The sequence below is a fragment of the Somniosus microcephalus genome, chromosome 7 (genome assembly GCF_052327205.1).
Source record: "Somniosus microcephalus isolate GS21.2 chromosome 7, FLI_Smic_1.0, whole genome shotgun sequence".
In the NCBI taxonomy this organism is placed as follows: Eukaryota; Metazoa; Chordata; class Chondrichthyes; order Squaliformes; family Somniosidae; genus Somniosus; species Somniosus microcephalus.
In genome coordinates this window covers 111,247,633-111,267,234 of record NC_140993.1, presented here as the reverse complement: position 1 = coordinate 111,267,234, position 19,602 = coordinate 111,247,633, and the positions used below count along the sequence as shown (strand labels likewise).

The window sequence follows — 19,602 nt, the reverse complement described above, 5'->3', positions numbered from 1 at the left end:
CACTTGACAGTAAGAGAACACCACAGACAGGAAAAGGAGGGTGTAACTTTGTCCATTCTATTCAATGCAGAATTTTTAGAATAATACAATTCTTATTTTTCTGAAAACAGACGGTTTCAATTGGCTGGTAGAGCTAAAGGTACTGAGAATCTGCAACTCTAACCGGATTTCAGAAGTGCAAACCTCACTAAAATGGCAGATGATTTGGAGCGGGTAAATTGGCTAACCCTACTCAATGGTGATGAGATTGATGTACAATACAAATGGAAAGTTTTTAAGAACAAGATATAAAATTGTGGAAAACATATGTACCCAAAGTCAAAATAAGGGAGTGCGTTAAGAAAATGCCACGGTGGCTGACTGGTTATGTACAAAGACAAATAAGATGTAAACAGAAATTAAAGGCATTTAATAATCAACTAAACAGTTGAGTACAAGGAACAACTAAAGAAAACAAAGGCTGCTATTAGATCAGCTAAAAGGCAAATGGAAAAGAGAATCGTAGACATTTGTGGAATATCGGGAAAAGCTTTTTCAGTTATGTGAAGAGTCACAGAACTGTCAAAGACTGTATTGGGCCATTGAAGGATGCTCAAGGACAGATTACAATGGACTCACTGGGTATGGTAGAAATATTAAATAATGAACTTTGCATCGGCCTTCACTCTTGAAGATGATGTTCGACTATTACAATTTAATAACGTTACTATCAAAACTAGTAATATTAACATAAATGAACATATTGTTTTAGAAAGAATTAAGAACTTGAAAATAGATAGAGCAGCCGGGCCGGATGATAACCACCTGAGGGTCCTCAGGGAGATGGGACATAGAATCAGAATGGTTACAGCACAGAAGGAGGCCATTCGGCCCATGCCGGCTCTCTGCAAGAGCACTTCAGCTAGTCCCACTTCCCCTGCCCTCTCCCTGTAGCCCTGAATTTTTTTTCCCTTCATGTACTTATCCAATTTCCTTTTGAAAGCCATGACTGAATCTGCCTCCACCACCCTTTCAGGCAGTGCATTCCAGATCATAACCACTCGCTGCGTAAGAGAGTTTTCCCACACGTCACCTTTGGTTCTTCTGCCAATCACCTTAAATCTGTATTCTCTGGTTCTTGACCCTTCTGCTAATGGGAACAGTTTCTCTCTATCTACTCTGTCCAGACCCCTCATGATTTTGAGCACCTATCAAATCTCTTCTCAACATTCTCTGCTCTCAAGAGAACAACCTCAGCTTCTCCAGTCTATCCATGAAGTCCCTCATCCCTGGAACCATTCTTGCAAATCTTTTCTGAACCCTCTCTAAGGCCTTTACATCCTTCCTGTGCTGTGTGAACCCCTAGCCTGTATTTCTAATAGCTCACTGCGCTCTGGAATGGTTCCCATAGACTGGAAGGAGGCTAATGTTGTCCCCATCTTTAAAAAAGGTGACAAGACGGACCCGGGTAACTATAGGTCCATCAGTAATGGGTAAGATGCTTGAGGGAATCATTAGGGATGCAATATATGAATGCTTGGATAGAGGAACATTTTAGGGACACCCAACACTGCTTCATAAAAAGGTCATGTCTTACAAATCTAATTGTATATTTTTGAAGAAGTTACAAAGTTGGTGGATGAGGGAAGCCCAGTAGACACTGTTTGCCTAGACTTCCAAAAAGCTTTTGACAAGGTACTGCACAAGAGGCTTCTCTATATGATCGAAGCCCCTGGTATTCGTGGTAATATATTGAATGGGATTGAGAACTAGTTATAGATGGATTTGGATCTGTTTGGAGACCGGTCAACAGTGGTGATCAGTGTTGGGATTGTTGCTCTTTACTGTTTTTATTAGTGATCTGGATGTAGGTGTTGGGGGGCACGATCTGCAAACTTGCAGATGATACCAAGATCTGTGTGAGTGTAAGAACACAATAATTAGGGGCAGGAGTAGGCCATACGGCCCCTCGAGCCTGCTCCACCATTCAGTAAGATCATGGCTGATTTTCAACTTCAACAGCACTTTCCTGCCCGATCCCCATATCCCTTAATTCCTCTGGAATCCAAAAATCTATCTATCTCAACCTTGAATATACTCAACGACTTGAGCATCCACAGCACTTTGGGGCAGAGAATTCCAAAGATTCACAACCCTCCGAGTGAAGAAATTCCTCATCAGTCTTAAAAGGCCGGCCCCTTATCCTGAGACTATGCCCCCTAGTTCTAGACTCTCAGCCAGGGGAAACAAGATCAGCATCAACCCTGTCAATCCCCCTCAGAATAGGACTGTAGATGATACTGGTTTGCTTCAAGCGGCTCTTAATGTGTTGGGAGACTGGGTTCATGACTGACAAATGATGTATAACTTGGATAAGTGCAATGTTCTGCATGTGGGCAGAGCAAGTGCTCAACATTCATACACCCTTCAGGGAAAAAGGGTGAAGATAGAAAGAGATTTGGGCATTCTAGTGCATACATCTCAAAAGGTACATGAGCAATACAGTGAAGCAATAGCTAGAGTAAATAGGGTGTTGGGTGTATCCATAGGACAGTTGAGTACAAGACTAGGCATACTATTTTGTCTTGATTGAGGTTTATAAGATAATAGATTCTGTTCCAGTTGACTGTTCCAATTAAATAGGTTAGGGAGGATCGCGGTCACAAACTTAAGTTGTATAAGGCCAGATCTAGGTTAGATATGGTTACAAGGTGTTTTTTTCCTCAGAATAGTGGCCGTCTCGTGCGGTGATGCAGATTTGCTGGATTCCTTCAAGCGAGAGCTGGACCGGTTTCTGACTGGGGTGGAGATCACCACTTACAGAAGGGAGGTACTGCAGGGAATTCAGGGCCAGAGTGATCTCATGGATTAGTTTCGATCAGCTAGATGGGTTGGCGAGGAATTTTCAAGATTTTTCTCCCCCAAATTGGCCTGGGATTTTTAACCTGGTTTTTCACCTCTCCCAGGAAATCATATGGTTTCGGATGGGGAGTATATATTGCGATACAAGGCATCGCAATTGTGGGGGACAGGCTCGATGGACCAGAGGGTCTTTACCTGTCTGTCATTGTTCGTATGTCCATAGGACAGGTCTAGTTTGAGTGCCATCAACCCCAATCTCAGATGATTGAGGGCCTGGTAACACCTCCCAAAATGTAGATCATCAAATCATCCGTGCAATTTGCTATTCTCATCTAATCCACTAGTCTGTATGGCTTTGGATTCCACCGAGGTCAAGAATAAGGGGTCGATTTTCCCTGTAGCCTGCCAAAAGCTATGTTTGCTACTGGTTTGTCCCATTATATTTGTAAATAATTACCAAGCTAAGAGGTTAAATGTCTAACCGAAGAGAGTTTTTCAACCATTAAGCAAAGGGGAGTCTATAATAATTGAGTTCTCGCAAAATTGTTACCAGATCCCCTCAACAATGAAGATAACAGACCATCTGTCTACCTGCTATTTAATTCTATCCAACTGCCTGCAGAAATTTGGTCATTGTATTTTTTTATTTTTTTTTATATAAAGGGGAGTTAATTTCACTCTCTGCAGAATGGTCATCAGTAAAGAGATCCCATTTGATGACAAGATACAGAATAGGACCAGCCAGCTTGAACTTTCTGCAGGGTTCTGAAAAGAATCATTCTATTTCTGAAACTTGAGACAAAAGGGAAAATTTTCCCAGCCCCGAGGAGGCGGGTACGGAGGCAGGACCGACGGGAAAATGGCAGAAACTGGGAGCGGGTACCGACCCCACTCCCAACCCGCCTCCGTGCCATCTTCCCGGGGGGCGAGTCCCCGACTTGCACAGGGACCTGTATCCGAGGCGGGAAGGGGATTCGAGCCAATTAACTGCCTGTTAACAGGTAGTTAACAGGCAGTTTTGAGGTTTATCCCCATTTTACGCCTGCAATTGCGGGCTTCCAGACGGCTGCGAACCTTGCCAGGGTCAGTGAGGTGAGCAGTGGGATCGAAAAGTATGCTGTAGAGGTGAGTGATGGGTGCAAGTGCGGAGAGGTAAGTATGAGGGGTGAGTGTAAAGTATTGGAAAAAGTTTCCTTACCTTTGCTTCTTCCTGCAGGCTTCAACCCTTGGGGATCCGGAGGTGCCTCATCTCAACAGCATAGATGACAGAATGGCTGCTGAAATCTCAGCTGCAGCAGCCATCTGCTTTCTGCTGAGAGGGGTTTTAGTGAGCCTTCAGTGCAAGGGCTCACCTTAGAAGAGAGATTGTCAGTGTTTGACAGCTTCTCAAAGCTGGCAAATGCTGACAATTCATGTGTCAAAAAATTTGACAGATGAAACATCATACGCTGAGGTCCTGTGCCACCGGCTTCCCCTTAATTGGCCGGGGCGGGCTTAACGAGGTCAATCAAGGGAAAATAGCGTGGGTTGGTCAGACGTCGCTGGGGGCGGGACTGAAACCCAACAACCAGCAGTCCTGCCCGAACGCGCCCCCATTGACAAAATCCAGCCCCAAGAATGCAAAATAAAATTCAAAAGCCAACTATGGGGCCAGATAGGTCTTAGAGATGTTGTAGCAGCCTCTAGAAAAGTAAAGGCTGTGAGGTGACCTGATGGAAGTCTTCAAAAATATGAAGGGTGCAATGGGGTAGATGTAGAGAAGATTTTCCCATTTGTGGGAGAGTCTAAAACAAGGGGCCATAATTACAAGATAGTCACCAATAAATCCAATAAGGAATTCAGGAGAAACTTCTTCACAGAATGGTGAGAATGTGGAACTTGCTACCACATGGAGTAGTTGTGGCAAATTGAATAGATTAATTTAAGGGGAAGCTGAATAAGTACGAGGGAGAAAGGAATAGAAGGATATGTTGATAGGGCGAGATGAAGCAAGGTGGGAGGAGACTCATGTGGAGCATAAACACCAGCATAGACCTGTTGGCCAAATTGCCTATTTCTGTGCTGTAAATACTATGTCATGTAATCATTCACTGACTTCTACCCAATGGCCAAATAGCTTGTCAGGACTCACACATGAAGGTACTGGAGAGCAGCCAATATCTGTGAAACTATACCCAACCAAGAAGTCAATGCTGACAGAGAAAAGGGGAGAGAAAAATAAAGTGAGCAAGAAAAAATAACATGCAATTGAGAAAAATAAATCTCAAGCAATTTTCAGGATTTTCCTAGAATTTGTAAATTAAGTTGGAGTACCAACCTGAGACATTGTCTCAAATACATTGAGGAACCATAAGAATCCACCAACATGCTAGATTAAAAGCCTAACAAAAGCTTTGACCATTTCTTCAATATTTTTAATTAGCTGTTCATTACAAGCTAAATGAGATTGCATAATTAGATCTTTATTTACCTTTTTCATGAAAATTATGTCTTGCTTCGAGCTCTTGTCTCTTTTTATCTTTAGTGCTGAAACATCAGGGATGATTCTGATTAGAAAAGAATGGCAATACTAGTGAATAATTGTGTAGGCAATCACCGCAAATAAAAGTGACACCACAAATATGGTGGATCTTGAACATATGTTCTAATATGAAAATTATTTCAAAAGCACAAGAAATATAAGCAGGAGTAGGCCATTTGGCCCTTGGAGCCATTTTAATTATGGTTATATTTGACTAGGCTAGTTAACTCTCAAGCTGGCATCACTGCTTTTGTACAATGCCAGTAAACACACATCCGTATATGAAATTGAAGGAAATTAATTTTTTGTGGATAGATCATTACTATACACAAACAGCAGTCCCAAAACATAAATGGAACTGCAGATCTTTAAAGATGTGCAAAACCAATTACTTTTCAGCTGTCCAATATTGAAGATGCATTAGTGCCTCCAAGCAAAATACTTTAGCTAAATATTGCAGAGGCAGTGGACCTGAGAGGGAGCAAGAGCAGAGCCCAAGGATATAAAGAGCGCGGCAGCGGACCCGAGGGGGAGCAAGAGCGGAGCCCGAGGATATAAAGAGCGTGGCAGCGGACCTGAGGGGGAGCAAGAGCGGAGCCTGAGGATATAGAGAGTGCGGCAGTGCAAGGCCAGAGAGCGGAGGCAGTGGACCCGACAACAAAAACAAGGAGGGACGTCACAGGAAAGCAGGGAAGTGATTGGTTGGTCAGTATTTCTCTCTCTATCTTGGGCATTGGTTTAAAATAAGAGCCAGGATTAAAAACTAAACGTTCCAAAAGAGGGAGCTGATTGGCGAGTATCTGGTAAGTGTTTTTACTTGGCTTTCTTAAAGTTTTTAAGTTTATTCCAGCTAGTCTGTTATATAGTCTGTTAATTAGAGGTATGGCAGGGCAGTTCACACCCGTGGAATGCACAAGATGTGCCATGTGGGAAGTCCTGGACACCTCCAGTGGTCTGGACGACCACATGTGGGAAGTGTCGCCAGCTACAGCAGCTCGAGCACCGGGTTATGGAGCTTGAGTGGCGGCTGCAGTCACTGCTGTGCATCCGCGAGGCTGAGAGCTATGAGGATAGCACGTTTCGGGAGGTGATCACCCCGCAGCTTAAGAGTGTGCAGGCAGAGAGGGAATGGGTGACCGTCAGACAGAAGAGGACCACCAGGTAGGTAGTGCAGGAGTCCCCTGAGCCTATCTTGCTCACCAACCAGTATTCGGTGTCGAGTACTGGTGAGGGCAATGGTTCCTCTGGGGAGTGCTGCCAGAACCAAGTCCGCAGCACCATGGAAGGCTCAGCTGCACAGGCAAGGGGGGAAGAGGAGAGGGAGAGCAATAGTGACAGGTGATTCAATAGTTAGGGGAGCAGACAGGCGTCTCTGCGGCCACAGATGAGACTCCACGGTGGTATGTTGCCTCCCTGGTTCCAAGGTCAAGGATGTCACTGAACGGCTGCAGGGCATTCTGAGGGGGGGAGGGTGAACAGCTACAGGTCATGGTCCATTTCAGTACCAACGACATAGGTAGGTAGGAAGAGGGATGAGGTCCTGCAGGCAGAATTTAGGGAGCTAGGAAAGAGGTTAAAAAGCAAGACCTCAAAAGTAGTAATCTCCAGATTACTACCAGTGCCACTTGCTAGTGAACACAGAAATAGGAAGATAGAGCAGATGAATGCATAGCTGGAGAAATGGTGTAGGAGGGAGGGCTTTAAATTCCTGAGGAATTGGAACAGTTTCTAGGGGAGGTGGGATCTCTACAAGCCAGACGGGTTGCACCTCAATGGGAACGGGACCAATATCCTCACGGGGAGGTTTGCGAGTACTGTTGGGGAGGGTTTAAACTAGCTTGGCAGGGGGATGGGAACCTAAGTATAGAGTCAATAAGGAGGGAAGAAAAACTGGAATTGGAAAACAAAAACATAGAAAGTAAATTGGAAGGACAGAGGAATCAAGGGCTGGACAGTAGTCAACAAGGAGGTTTGCCTGTACTAAATGGTATATACTTCAATGCAAGGAGTATCGCGAACAAGGCATGAGAGCTGAGGGCACAGGTAGATACTTGGGACTATGATATTATAGCTAATACAGAGACGTGGCTGAAAGAGGGGCAGGTATGGCAGCTCAACATTCCTGGTTACAGGATTTTCAGATGGGATAGAGAGGGAGGTAAAAAGGGAGGGGGGGGTCGTGGTATTGATTAAAGAAACTATTACAGCTGTGAGGAGGGATGATATGTTGGAGGGTTCATCAAACGAGGCCATAGGGGTCAAACTGAAAAATAAAAAAGGGGCAATCACACTGCTGGGAGTGTACTACAGACCCCCAAACAGTGAGGAAGAACAAATATGTAGACAAATTTCTGAGAAATGCAAAAACTATAGGTCAGTAATAGTAGGGGATTTCAACTACCCAAATATTAACTGGGATAAAATTAGTGAAGGGTATAGAGGGTGCGGAATTCCTAAAATGCATCCGGAGAACTTTTTTAGCCAGTATGTAGCAAGCCCAACAAGGGAGGGGGTGTTTCTAGACTTAGTTTTAGGGAATGAAGCAGGACAGTGGGGGAGCATTTTGGTGCTAGTGACCAAAATTCTGTTAGACTTAAGGTAGTTATGGAAAAGGACAAGGACAAACCAGGAATAAAAATTCTAAATTGAGGAAAAGCAAATTTTGCTAAGCTCAGAGGGGATTTTGACATAGTGGAATGGAAACAGCTACTTGAAGGTAAATCAGTGTCAGAGCAGTGGGAGACATTCAAGGAGATGATCCAGAGGGTTCAGACCAAATATGTGCCCTTAGAGAAAAAGGTGAGACTAACAAATCTAGAGCCCCCTGGATGTCTAGGGACATACAGGGTAGGATAAAGAAAAAAAGGGAGGCGTATGACAGATACCGAGGGCTAAATACTCCAGAATCTTTAGAGGAGGACAGAAGGTGCAGGGGTGCAATTAAAAAGGGATATTAGGAAAGCAAAGCAAGAGCATGAAAAATTCTTGGCAAGTAAAATCAAGGAAAACCCAAAGATGTTTTATAAATATATTAAGAGTAGGAGGATAACCATGAGAGTAATGTGTGTGTGGAGGCAGGAGACATTGGTAGGGTTCTTAATGAATACTTTGCATCTGTTTTCACAAAGGAGGGGCGAAGCAGACATTGCTATCGGGGGGAGGAGTGTGAAATATTGGAGGAAATAAACAGAGAGGGGGGGAAGTATTAAGGGGTTTAGCAGCTTTAAAAGTGGATAAATCCGCAGGCCCGGATGAAATGTATCCCAGGCTGTTAAGCGAAGCAAAAGAGGAAATAGCAGAGGCCCTGGACATCATTTTTCAATCCTCTCTGGCTTCAGGTGTGGTTCCGGAGGACTGCTAATGTGGTACCCTTGTTTAAAAAGGGAGAAAAGGATAGACCAAGTAATTACAGGCCAGTCAGCCTAACCTCGGTGGTGGGAAAATTATTGGAAAGAATTCTGAAGGACAGGATAATTTTTCATTTAGAAAGGCATGGATTAATCAAGGATAGTCAGCATGGATTCATTAAGGGAAGGTCGTGTCTGACAAACTTGACTGAATTTTTAAAGGAGGTAATAAGGAGGGTAAGGTGAGGGTAGTGCGTTTGATGTAGTGTATATGGATTTTAGCAAGGCTTTTGATAAGGTTCCACATGGCAGACTGGTCATGAAGCTAAAAGCCCATGGGATCCAGGGCAAAGAGCCAAGTTGGATTCAAAACTGGCTCGGAGACAGGAAGCAGAGGGTAATGGTTGATGGGTGTTTGTATGACTGGAAGGCTATTTCCAGTGGGGTTCAGCAGGGCTCAGTACTAGGTTCCTTGCTTTTTGTGGTATATATCAATGATCTAGACTTGAATATAGTGGGTATGATTAAGAAGTTTGCAAATGATACTAAAATCAGCTGTGTGGTTGATACGGAAGGAAGCTGTAGACTGCAGGAAGATATCAATAAATTGGTCAGGTGGGCAGAACAGTGGCAAATGGAATTCAATGCAGAGAAGTGTGAGGTAATGCATTTGGGGAGGACTAACAAGGAAAGGGAATAAACATTAAATGGTAGGACACCGAGTAGTGTAGAGGAACAAAGGGACCTTGGAGTGCATGTCCACAGATCCCTGAAGGTAGCAGGCCAGGTAGATAAGGTGGTTATGAAGGCATACGGAATGCTTGCCTTTATTAGCCGTGGCATAGAATACAAGAGCAGGGGGGCTATGCTTCAACTGTATTAAACACTAGTTAGGCCTCAGCTAGAGTACTGCATGCAGTTCTGGTCACCACATTACAGGAAAGATGTGATTGCACTAGAGAGGGTACAGAGATTTACAAGGATGTTGCTGGGAGTAGAGAATCTTAGCTATGAGGAAAGATTGGATAGGCTGGGTCTGTTTTCCTTGAACAGAGGAAGCTGAGGGGAGACCTTATTGAGGTGTATAAAATTATGAGGGGCATAGATAAAGTGGATAGAAAGGACCTATTTCCCTTAGCAGAGGGGTCAAAAACCAGGGGGCACAGATTTAAAGTAATTGGTGGAAAGTTTAGAGGGGACTTGAGGGGAAATTTCTTCACCTGGAGGTTGCGGGGGTCAGGAATTCACTGCCTGAAATGGTGGTAGAGGCAGGAACCCTAACCACATTTAAAAAGTACTTGGGATGTGCACTTGGGATGCTCCAACCTGCAGGGCTACGGACCAAGAGCTGGGAAATGGGATTAGGCTGGATAGCTCTTTGTTGGCTGGCGTGGACACGATGGGCTGAAATGGCCTCCTTCCGTGCTGTAACTTTCTATGATTCTATGATTACAATTCAACATTATACTGGCATACCGCAAGATTAGGCTTTAGTGTTACTTATGACTCTAGCTGTAATAACCTTTCTATACAGCAAGTACTGGTTTGACACCTGTATCTGTTTTAGTGGTGTAACCCTGCAGCACTGCTGTCTCCTGACCATACTATATTTCTGATGAAGTGTCACATCTGACATGTTTATTTCACTTTCAGATGTTGAACCACCTGCTGTGCATTTCTGTCACATTCTGTTTAGTTCCATCTAAAGCAGGGTTGTATCAACCAAAACAGTTTATACCCATATAGCATCTGGACTTTTACCTCTCCTTAATGAAGTATTCAATGTCATACAGAACAAATGGAACAGCATTTGCTGATTCAATAAAATCCCTATCTTTCTTGATGCTTCTCAAGTACCTTTTCCCTGCAGTAGTGGAAAAAGGGGGACCAGTTAACTGAATTGCTATACTTTGTGAGCTTTGCCCCTCAACGTATTTTCAACTTTCCGTCTCCCAGGCACTAATTGTTACTTTAAAGGGCTATTGTTGTAATTTTGGATTGAAGACACATGATCCATGAGAAGGCAATCATTATTGTTACAGGAAAGATGTTCCTACACATATTATACAATTAACTGCATCTTACATGGATAGAAGGGGAAAAAATATATAATCCATGTGAGGAAACTGTATGCAAGGTGTAGGGAAGTCAAGTCTTGTCTAAAAGATCCTTTTTTATTCATGCAAGAACAAAATATTTATTTTATAGCATTCCAGAAATGTCAGTAAAGAGAATTTGCCATAGTAATTCAATATTCAAATGTAACTTTGCATGAACAAATCTATTCTCACTAAGAGAGACTGTTCAAGAGACTTTGCTCAAAATCTGGAATGATTTGTATCCCCACATAAAAAAACAACCAGAATTTGTCGGTAGTTCTATTGTATTTTTTTTTTACAAATGTTTTTTTTTTAAATCAACAGGGTCACATTTAAGAGATTGTCACTGGGCGATAATCCACATTGCAACAGAAAGTTTATGTTTCTCATTCAAGTGGCGTCTGAAATTCACATAAAATATACAAGCATGCATATGTAATAACTTATTCTAACAAAGAAATGTTTACCTCATTCCTTTGAGTTTTGCCTTGTTCTCATGACGATCAATAAGACTGTGTAGAATGTGTAGTACCAGCTGCCTTAGCTCACTATCTTCCATTAGAGAGACTGATAGTATGGGCTCTAAAAATGGAGATGGAAGGGCAGCTGCTATACTTTTGGCCTTATATCCTGAAGTCACCTTGTATTAATAAAGAGAATAAACAAATTAATTCATTACCTCAAGTCTACTGCAGATTTCTACTGGCTTACAAAAAGGACAGGCAGAGTCAGCCATTAGTCTTCCAGTTCATCTTGGCATTTTTGATCAGTAAGATGTTTGTTTCAGATACACATTTATCAAGATAAACTGCCAATGCCCTGTGCATAACTACTGCTAAGTTAGATGATGAGAGTTTTTTTTGTACTGGTTTGCTGTACTGATGAGGGATTCACAGGTGAAACAAATCTCTGCTGCATAAACTTTCAGAGTAAAGATTAATTGTTGAATGGCTATAACTGATCCTTGCTGCAAAATTTCATTCCAGGTTCCAAAGTACCATAAAGCTAATGTGACATTTGCAATATATTTCCATATGGAAAAATAGCAAATACACCCGAGTCAGAGTCAATGAATCATAACTGCACAGGAAGTGGCCATTCAGCCCATCGAATCTGTGCTGGCTCTCTGTAGAGCAATCCAGTCAGTCCCATTCCCCCGCTCTTTCCCCGTAGCCCTGCAAGTTTATTTCCCTCAACTGCCTATCCAGTCTCCCCTTGAAAACATTGAGTGTCTCCACTTCCATCAGCAGCGAGTTCCAGGTCCTCACCACTCACTGCATAAAAAAGTTTTTCCTCACTTCCATCCTGTATCTCCTGCCCAAAACCTTAAATCTGTGTCCCCCTAGTCCTTGTACCATCAACTAGTGGGAACAGCCTTTCCCCGCCTAGCCTATCCAAACCCGTCATAATCTTGTACACCTCTATCAAATCACCCCTCAACCTCCTTTGCTCCAAGGAAAACAAATCCAGCTTCTCCAACCTGTCCTTGTAGCTAAGATCCCCCATCCCCAGAACCATTCTGGTAAATCTCCTCTGCACCCTCTCAAGGGCCTTCACATCCTTCCTAAAGTGTGGTGACCAGAACTGGATGCAATACTTCAGTTGTGGCCTAACCAGCGCTTTATAAAGGTTCAGCACAACTTCTCCACTTTTGTACTCAATACCTCTATTTATGAAACCCAAGATCCCATATGCTTTGCTAACCACTCAATATGTCCTGCCACCTTCAGGGACCTATGCACATTAACTTCCAGGTCGCTCTGTCCCTGCACACTCTTTAAAACTGTGCCATTAAGTGTATTTTGCCCCTCCCTATTCCTTCTGCCAAAATGCATCACCTCAAGCTTCTCTGTACTAAATTCCATCTGCCACTTGTCTGCCCATTCTGCTAGCCTCTGTGTCCTGTTGCAGTCGATTGGTTATCATCCTCACTGTTTACCACACCCCCAAGTTTGGTGTGATCGGCAAATTTAGAAATTCTACTCTGTATTCCAATATCCAGGTCATTTAGATAGATCAAAAAAAGCAGTGGCCCCAGCACTGACCCTTGGGGACTGTAACTACTGGGGTGCAGCAAGGATCAGTGTTGGGGCCTCAGCTATTTAAAGTCTATAATAATGAACTAGATGAAGGGACCGAAAAGTGTAATGTATCCAAGTTTGTCGTTGATACAAAGCTAGGTGGGATAGTAAGCCGTGAGAACACAAAGAATCTGCAAAGGGATATAGATAGATGACGTGAGTGGGCAGTAAGGTGGCAGATGGAGTATAATGTAGGGAAATGTGAGACTATTCACTTTGGTAGGAAGAATAGAAAAACAGAATATTTTTTTAAATGGTGAGAAACTTTCAAATTCTGGTTTTCAGAGATTTGGGTGTCCTCGTGCAAGAAACACAGAGCTAGCATGCAGGTACAGCAAGCAATAAGGAAGGCAAATGGCATGTTGGCCTTTATTGCAAGGGGGTTGGAGTATAAGAGTAAGGAAGTCCTGCTACAATTATACATGGCCTTGGTGAGACCACACCTGGAGTACTGTGCACAGTTTTGGTCTCCTTATCTAAGGAAGGATATACTTGCCTTGGAGGCGGTGCAACAGAGGTTCACTAGATTGATTCCTGGGATGAGAGGGCTGTCCTATGATGAGAGATTGTGTAGAATAGGCCTATACTCTCTGGAGTTTAGAAGAATGAGAGGTGATCTCATTGAAACATACAAGATTCTGAAGGGGATTGACAGGGTAGATGCTGAGAGGTTGTTTCCCCTGGCTGGCGTGTCTAGAACTAGGGGGCAAAGTCTCAGGATAAGGGGTAGGCCCTTTAAGACTGACATGAGGAGGAATTTCTTCACTCAGACGGTTGTGAATCTTTGGAATTCTCTGCCCCAGAGGGCTGTGAATGCGAGTCTTTGAGTATATTCAAGACTGAGATAGATAGATTTTTGGACTCTAGGGAAATCAAGGGATATGGAGATCGGGCGGGTAAGTGGAGTTGAGGTCGATGATCAGCCATGATCTTATTAAATGTTGGAGCAGGCTCGAGTGGTCATATGGCCTACTCCTGCTCCTATTTCTTATGTTCTTATGGAACACCACTGTTTACCATCCTCCAGTCTGAAAAACAGCCATTTACCACAACTTGGTTTTCTGTCCTTAAGCCAATTCCTTATCCAAGCTGCCACTGACCCACCTATTCCATGAGCCTCAATTTGGTTAACCAGCCTTCTATGTGGTACTTTTTTAAATGCCTTCTGAGAATCCATGTAGACAACATCCATTGCATTTCCTACATCTATCCTCCCTGTTACTTCATCAAAAAATTCAATTAGATTAGTCAAACACAATCTGCCTTTTACAAATACGTGTTGGCTCTCCTTAATTAGCTTAAACCTCTCCAAATGCTCATTAATTTTTTCCTTGATTATTGTTTCTAAAACTTTACCCACCACTGATGTTAAACTGGCCGGCCTGTAGTTACTACGATTATCCTTACACCCTTTCTTGAACAATGGTGTCACATTTGCCACTTTCCAATCCTCAGGCAACTCCCCTGCATCTAGGGAAGATTGGAAAATTATGGCAAGCCCTTCCGCTATCTTCCCCCCCGCAATTCCCTTAGCAACCTGGGATGCAAGCCATCTGGACCAGGTGACTTATCCACTTTTAAGCATACCCAGCCTTTCTAGTACATCCTGTCTATCAATTTTTATCCCTTCCATTGCTTCTACCAATATTTTCTCAGCATCCACCTCCTTAGTAAACACCGATACAAAGTACTCATAGTATTCTAGCCTTGCCCTGCGCCTCTAAGCATATAACACCTTCTTTGTCCCTAATATGCCCCACCCCGCCTCTTACTACTCACTTACTGTTTACATGCCGGTAGAAGATTTTTGGGTTCCCTTTTATGATAACCACCATTCTACTCTCATATTCTCTCTTTGCTAATCTTTTTTTCATCTTCACTTCACCTCTCAACTTATTGTATTTGGTCTGTTTCTCCCTTGAAGAATTCACCCAATATGCCTCATACACTCTTTTTTTGTTTCATCATCTTATCTCCCTCGTCATCCAAGGAACCCTTGCTTTGGTTCCCTTACCCATCCCTCTTGTTGGAATTTACCTAGCCTGTACTTGGAACATCTCCTCCTTAAAGATCACCCATTGTTCTGTTACAGTTTTTCCTGTCAGCCTTTGGTTCCATTTTACCCTGGCTAGATCCTTTCGCATCCCATTGAAGTTAGCCCTATTCCAGTTTACAAGTTCCAATTTAGATTGTTCCTTGTTCCTCTCCATTGCTAATCTAAATCTTATCGATGCCAATCTATTTATCACATCATACAGACTGTGAAGAAGCTTCTGTTAACCCGGGACATCTACTGATTAATTGATCAGTTGGCCTCTTCACTAACACTACATATAGTCAATTAATTACTGCCAATATTCTATATTTGGATCCACTGCTGATTTCCTTTGATTTGTCACCCTCATTAGTTGATTTTTTCCTCAATTTTGATCATTTTCTCAGGCAATTATAGAAGCCCTCTCTCATTGCTCATGAATGTATGCATTGAAATAGATGCAATTCAGCAACAAGTGTAAGTGTGAAAGTGTGTAAGTGTGTAAGTGTCACACAGGCTCCACTCTCAAACCTCAACAGTTGATTCAAGTGCAGAAGCCTCACTAACATTTTTTGCATAGTTTCAAATCATATTTAATATATGGGTTTCGATTCATGCGGCACTGGCACCAGTACTAGGGAACGAGGGAGTTGTTCCGTTGGGACGGCCTTCACTTGAACCATGTTGGGACCAGTGTCCTGGCGAATCGAATAACTAGGGCTTTAAACTAAATAGTGGGGGGGGCGGAGGAGGGAGGGAGGGTTCAGGTTAAGGGGAATTTAGAAAGTCAAAGAGAAAGGAGAAGGCACATAGGGGTAATGATAACCAGTGTGACAGGAGGAGACAGAGCGTACGAACATAAGCGTGCACCAGCAAATAGAGTCAGAGTAGGGAAAAATGGTAAAATGACAAAATTAAAGGCTCTTTATCTGAATGCACGTAGCATTCGTAACAAGATAGACGAGTTGACAGCACAAACAGAAACAAATGGGTATGATCTGATAGCCATTGCAGGGATGTGGTTGCAAGGTGACCAAGGCTGGGAACTGAATATTCAGGGGTATTTGACATTTCTGAAGGATAGGCAGAAAGGAAAAAGGAGGTGGGGTAGCTCTGTTAAAGGATGAGATCAGTGCAGTAGTGAGAAATGATATTGGCTTAGATGATCAAGATGCAGAATCAGTTTGGGTGGAGATAAGAAATAGTAAGGGAAAGAAGTCACTGGTGGGAGTAGTCTATAGGTTCCCTAACATAGAAACATAGAAGATAGGAGCAGGAGTAGGCCATTCAGCCCCTCGAGCCTGCGCCGCCATTCAATGCGATCATGGCTGATCATCCAAATTCAGTACCCGGTCCCTGCTTTCTCCCCATACCCCTTGATCCCTTTAGCCTTAAGAAATATATCCAACTCCTTCTTGAATATATTTAATGAATTGGCCTCTACTGCCTTCTGTGGTAGAGAATTCCACAGGTTCACCACTCTCTGGGTGAAGAAATTCCTCCTCATCTCTGTCCTAAATGGCTTACCCCTTATCCTTAGACTGTGACCCCTGGTTCTGGACTCCCCGACCATCGGGAACATCCTTCCTGCATCTAGTCTGTCCAGTCCTGTCAGAATTTTACAAGTTTCAATGAGATCCCCTCTCATTCTTCTAAACTCCAGCGAGTATAAGCTGGAGGAGGGGACCGAGTGTAACATATCAAAGTTTGCAGATGATACTAAGATGGGAGGGAAAGTAGTGAGTGAGGAGGGCATAAAAAACCTGCAAGGGGACATAGACAGGCTAAGTAAGTGGGCAGAGATTTGGCAGATGGAATACAATACTGGAAAGTGTGAGGTTATGCACTTTGGCAGGAAAAATCGTAGAGCAAGTTATTATCTTAATGGCAAGAAACTGGAAAGTACTGAAGTACAAAGGGATCTGGGGGTCCTGGTGCACGAAACTCAAAAAGGTTAGTATGCAGGTGCAGCAATTGATTAAGAAGGCCAATGTGGAATGTTGGCTTTCATTGCTAGGGGGATAGAATATAAAAATAGGGAGGTATTGCTTCAGTTGTACAAGGTATTGGTGAGACTGCATCTGGAATACTGCATACAGTTTTGGTGTCCATACTTCAAAGACATACTTGCTCTCGAGTCAGTACAAAGAAGGTTCACTCGGTTAATCCCGGGGATGAGGGGATGGACATATGAGGAGAGGTTGAGTAGATTGGGACTCTACTCATTGGAGTTCAGAAGAATGAGAGGCGATCTTATTGAAACATATAAGATTGTGAAGGGGTTGGATCGGGTGGATGCAGGGAGGATGTTCCCGATGATGGGTGAAACTAGAACTAAGGGGCATAGTCTTAGAATAAGGGGCTGCTCTTTCAAAACTGAGATGAGGAGGAACTACTTCACTCAGAGGGTGGTAGGTCCATGGAATATGCTGCCCCAAAAAGCTGTAGAAGCTACATTATTTCTGTTTTAAATTTATGTAATGGACAGTTTCCTAGAAGTAAAAGGGAATAAAGGGTTATGGGGAGCGGGCAGGAATTTGGACGAGTCTAGGTTCGGATCGGTCATGGCCCTGCGGGTAGCGGAGTGGGCTCAGGGGCCGTGTAGCCTGATCCTGCTCCTATTTCGTGTGTCTAATTCTGTTAGATTCAGGAGATGGTTCTGTGATAGTAGATTGGCGGTTAGGATCAGATCAGCCATGATCTTACTGAATGGCGGAGCAGGCTCGAGGGGCTGATTGGCCTACTCCTGCTCCTATTTCTTATGTTATGTTCTTATTAATCGACCCAATCTCTCCTCATACGTCATTCCTGCCATCCCAGGTATCAGCCTGGTGAATCTTCGCTGAACTCCTTCCATGGCAAGAACATCCTTCCTCAGATAAGGCGACCAAAACTGCACACAATACTCAAGGTGTGGTCTCACCAAGGCCCTGTACAACTGCAGCAAGACATCCTTGTTCCTGTACTCAAACCCTCTCGCTACAAAGGCCAACATACCATTTGCCTTCTTAACCGCCTGCTGCACCTTCACCGACTGGTGCACAAGGACACCCAGGTCTCGTTGCATTTCCCCTTCTCCCAATCTATTGCCATTCAGATAATAATCTGCTTTCCTGTTTTTGCCACCAAAGTGGATAACCTCACATTTATCCACATTATATTGCATCTGCCATTTATCCACATTATATTGCATTTCCTGTTATTTCTTGATTTATACTCTGTCCTACAATAGCCACACTGTAGGACAGAGTATAAATCAAGAAATAACAGGGGCTTGTAAGAAAGGTGCTGCAATAATCGTGGGCGATTTTAATCTTCATATAGATTGGACAAATCAAATTGGCAAGGGTAGCCTTGAGGAAGAGTTCATAGAATGTATTCGGGATGGTTTCTTAGAACAATACGTTGTGGAACCAGCCAGGGAGAAGGCTATTTTAGATCTGGTAATGTGATGAGACAGGATTAATTAATGATCTCATAGTAAAGGATCTTCTAGGGAAGAGTGATCATAGCATAATAGAATTTCAATTTCAGTTTGAGGGTGAGAAACTTGGGTCTGAAACTAGTGTCCTAAACTTAAATAAAGGCAATTACAAAGGCCTAAAGACAGAGTTGGTTAAAGTAGACTGGGAAAATAGATTAAAGGATAAGATGGTATATAAGCAGTGGCAGACATTTAAGGAGATATTTCATAACTTTCAGCAAAGGTTTATTCCAGTGAGAAAGAAAGACTCTACGAAAAGGATGAACCATCCGTGGCTAACTAAGGAAGTTCAGGATGGTATCAAATTGAAAGAAAAGGCATACAATGTTGCAAAGATTAGTGGTAGGCCAGAGGATTGGGAAATTTTTAGAAACCAGCAAAGGATGACTAAAAAAATGATAGAGGGAGAAGATAGATTATAAAAGTAAATTAGCAAAAAATATAAAAACCAGACAGCAAGAGCTTCTACAGGTATATAAAAAGGAAGAGAGTAGCTAAATTGGTCCCTTAGAGGATGAGGCAGGGGGAATTTATAATGGGAAACAGGGAAATGGTAGAGACTTTAAACAAATATTTTGTATCGGTCTTCACGGTAGAAGACACTAAAAGCATCCCAATAATAATTGATAATCACGAGGCTATAGGGAGGGAGGAACTTAAAACAATGACTATCACTAAAGAAAAATACTAGGCAAACTAATGGGACTAAAGGCTGACAAGTCCCCTGGACCTGATGGCCTACATCCTAGGGTCTTAAAATAAGTGGCTGCAGAGATAGTGGATGTGTTACTTGTAATATACCAAAATTCCCAGGAATTCTGGCGAGGTCCCAGCAGATTGCAAAACTGCAAATGTAACGCCCCTATTCAAGAAAGGAAGGAGGCAGAAAGCAGGAAACTATAGGCCAGTTAGCTTAACATTGGTCATTGGGAAAATGCTGGAGTCCATCATTAAGGAAGTAATTGCAGGCCATTTAGAAAATCATAAAACCATGTTGACTCTGCTTGATTGTATGAAATAGTGTTTGACAAATTTACTAGAGGTCTTTGAGGATGTAACGAGCAGGGTGGATAAAGGGGAACCAGTAGATGTAGTGTATTTGGATTTCCAGAAGGCATTCGATAAGGTGCCACATAAAAGATTACTGCACAAGATAAGAGCTCACGGGGTTGGGGGTAATATGGATCGAGGATT

At 43.0% G+C, this 19,602-nt stretch overlaps 1 protein-coding gene across 16 annotated transcripts in view; it reads right to left on the bottom strand.

Annotated features, from left to right (window-relative positions):
* Window positions 1-19,602, bottom strand: part of efr3a (EFR3 homolog A (S. cerevisiae)) — a 278,874-nt gene that overhangs the window by 54,918 nt on the left and 204,354 nt on the right. For all 16 annotated transcript variants that reach the window (XM_085992836.1, XM_085992828.1, XM_085992830.1 and 13 more), the window contains 2 exons: window positions 11,276-11,448; window positions 5,312-5,387 (listed from right to left, as the gene is read on the bottom strand). In XM_085992836.1, the coding sequence (XP_085848962.1) occupies window positions 5,312-5,387; window positions 11,276-11,448 (249 nt within the window). The remainder of the gene's footprint in view (window positions 1-5,311; window positions 5,388-11,275; window positions 11,449-19,602) is intronic.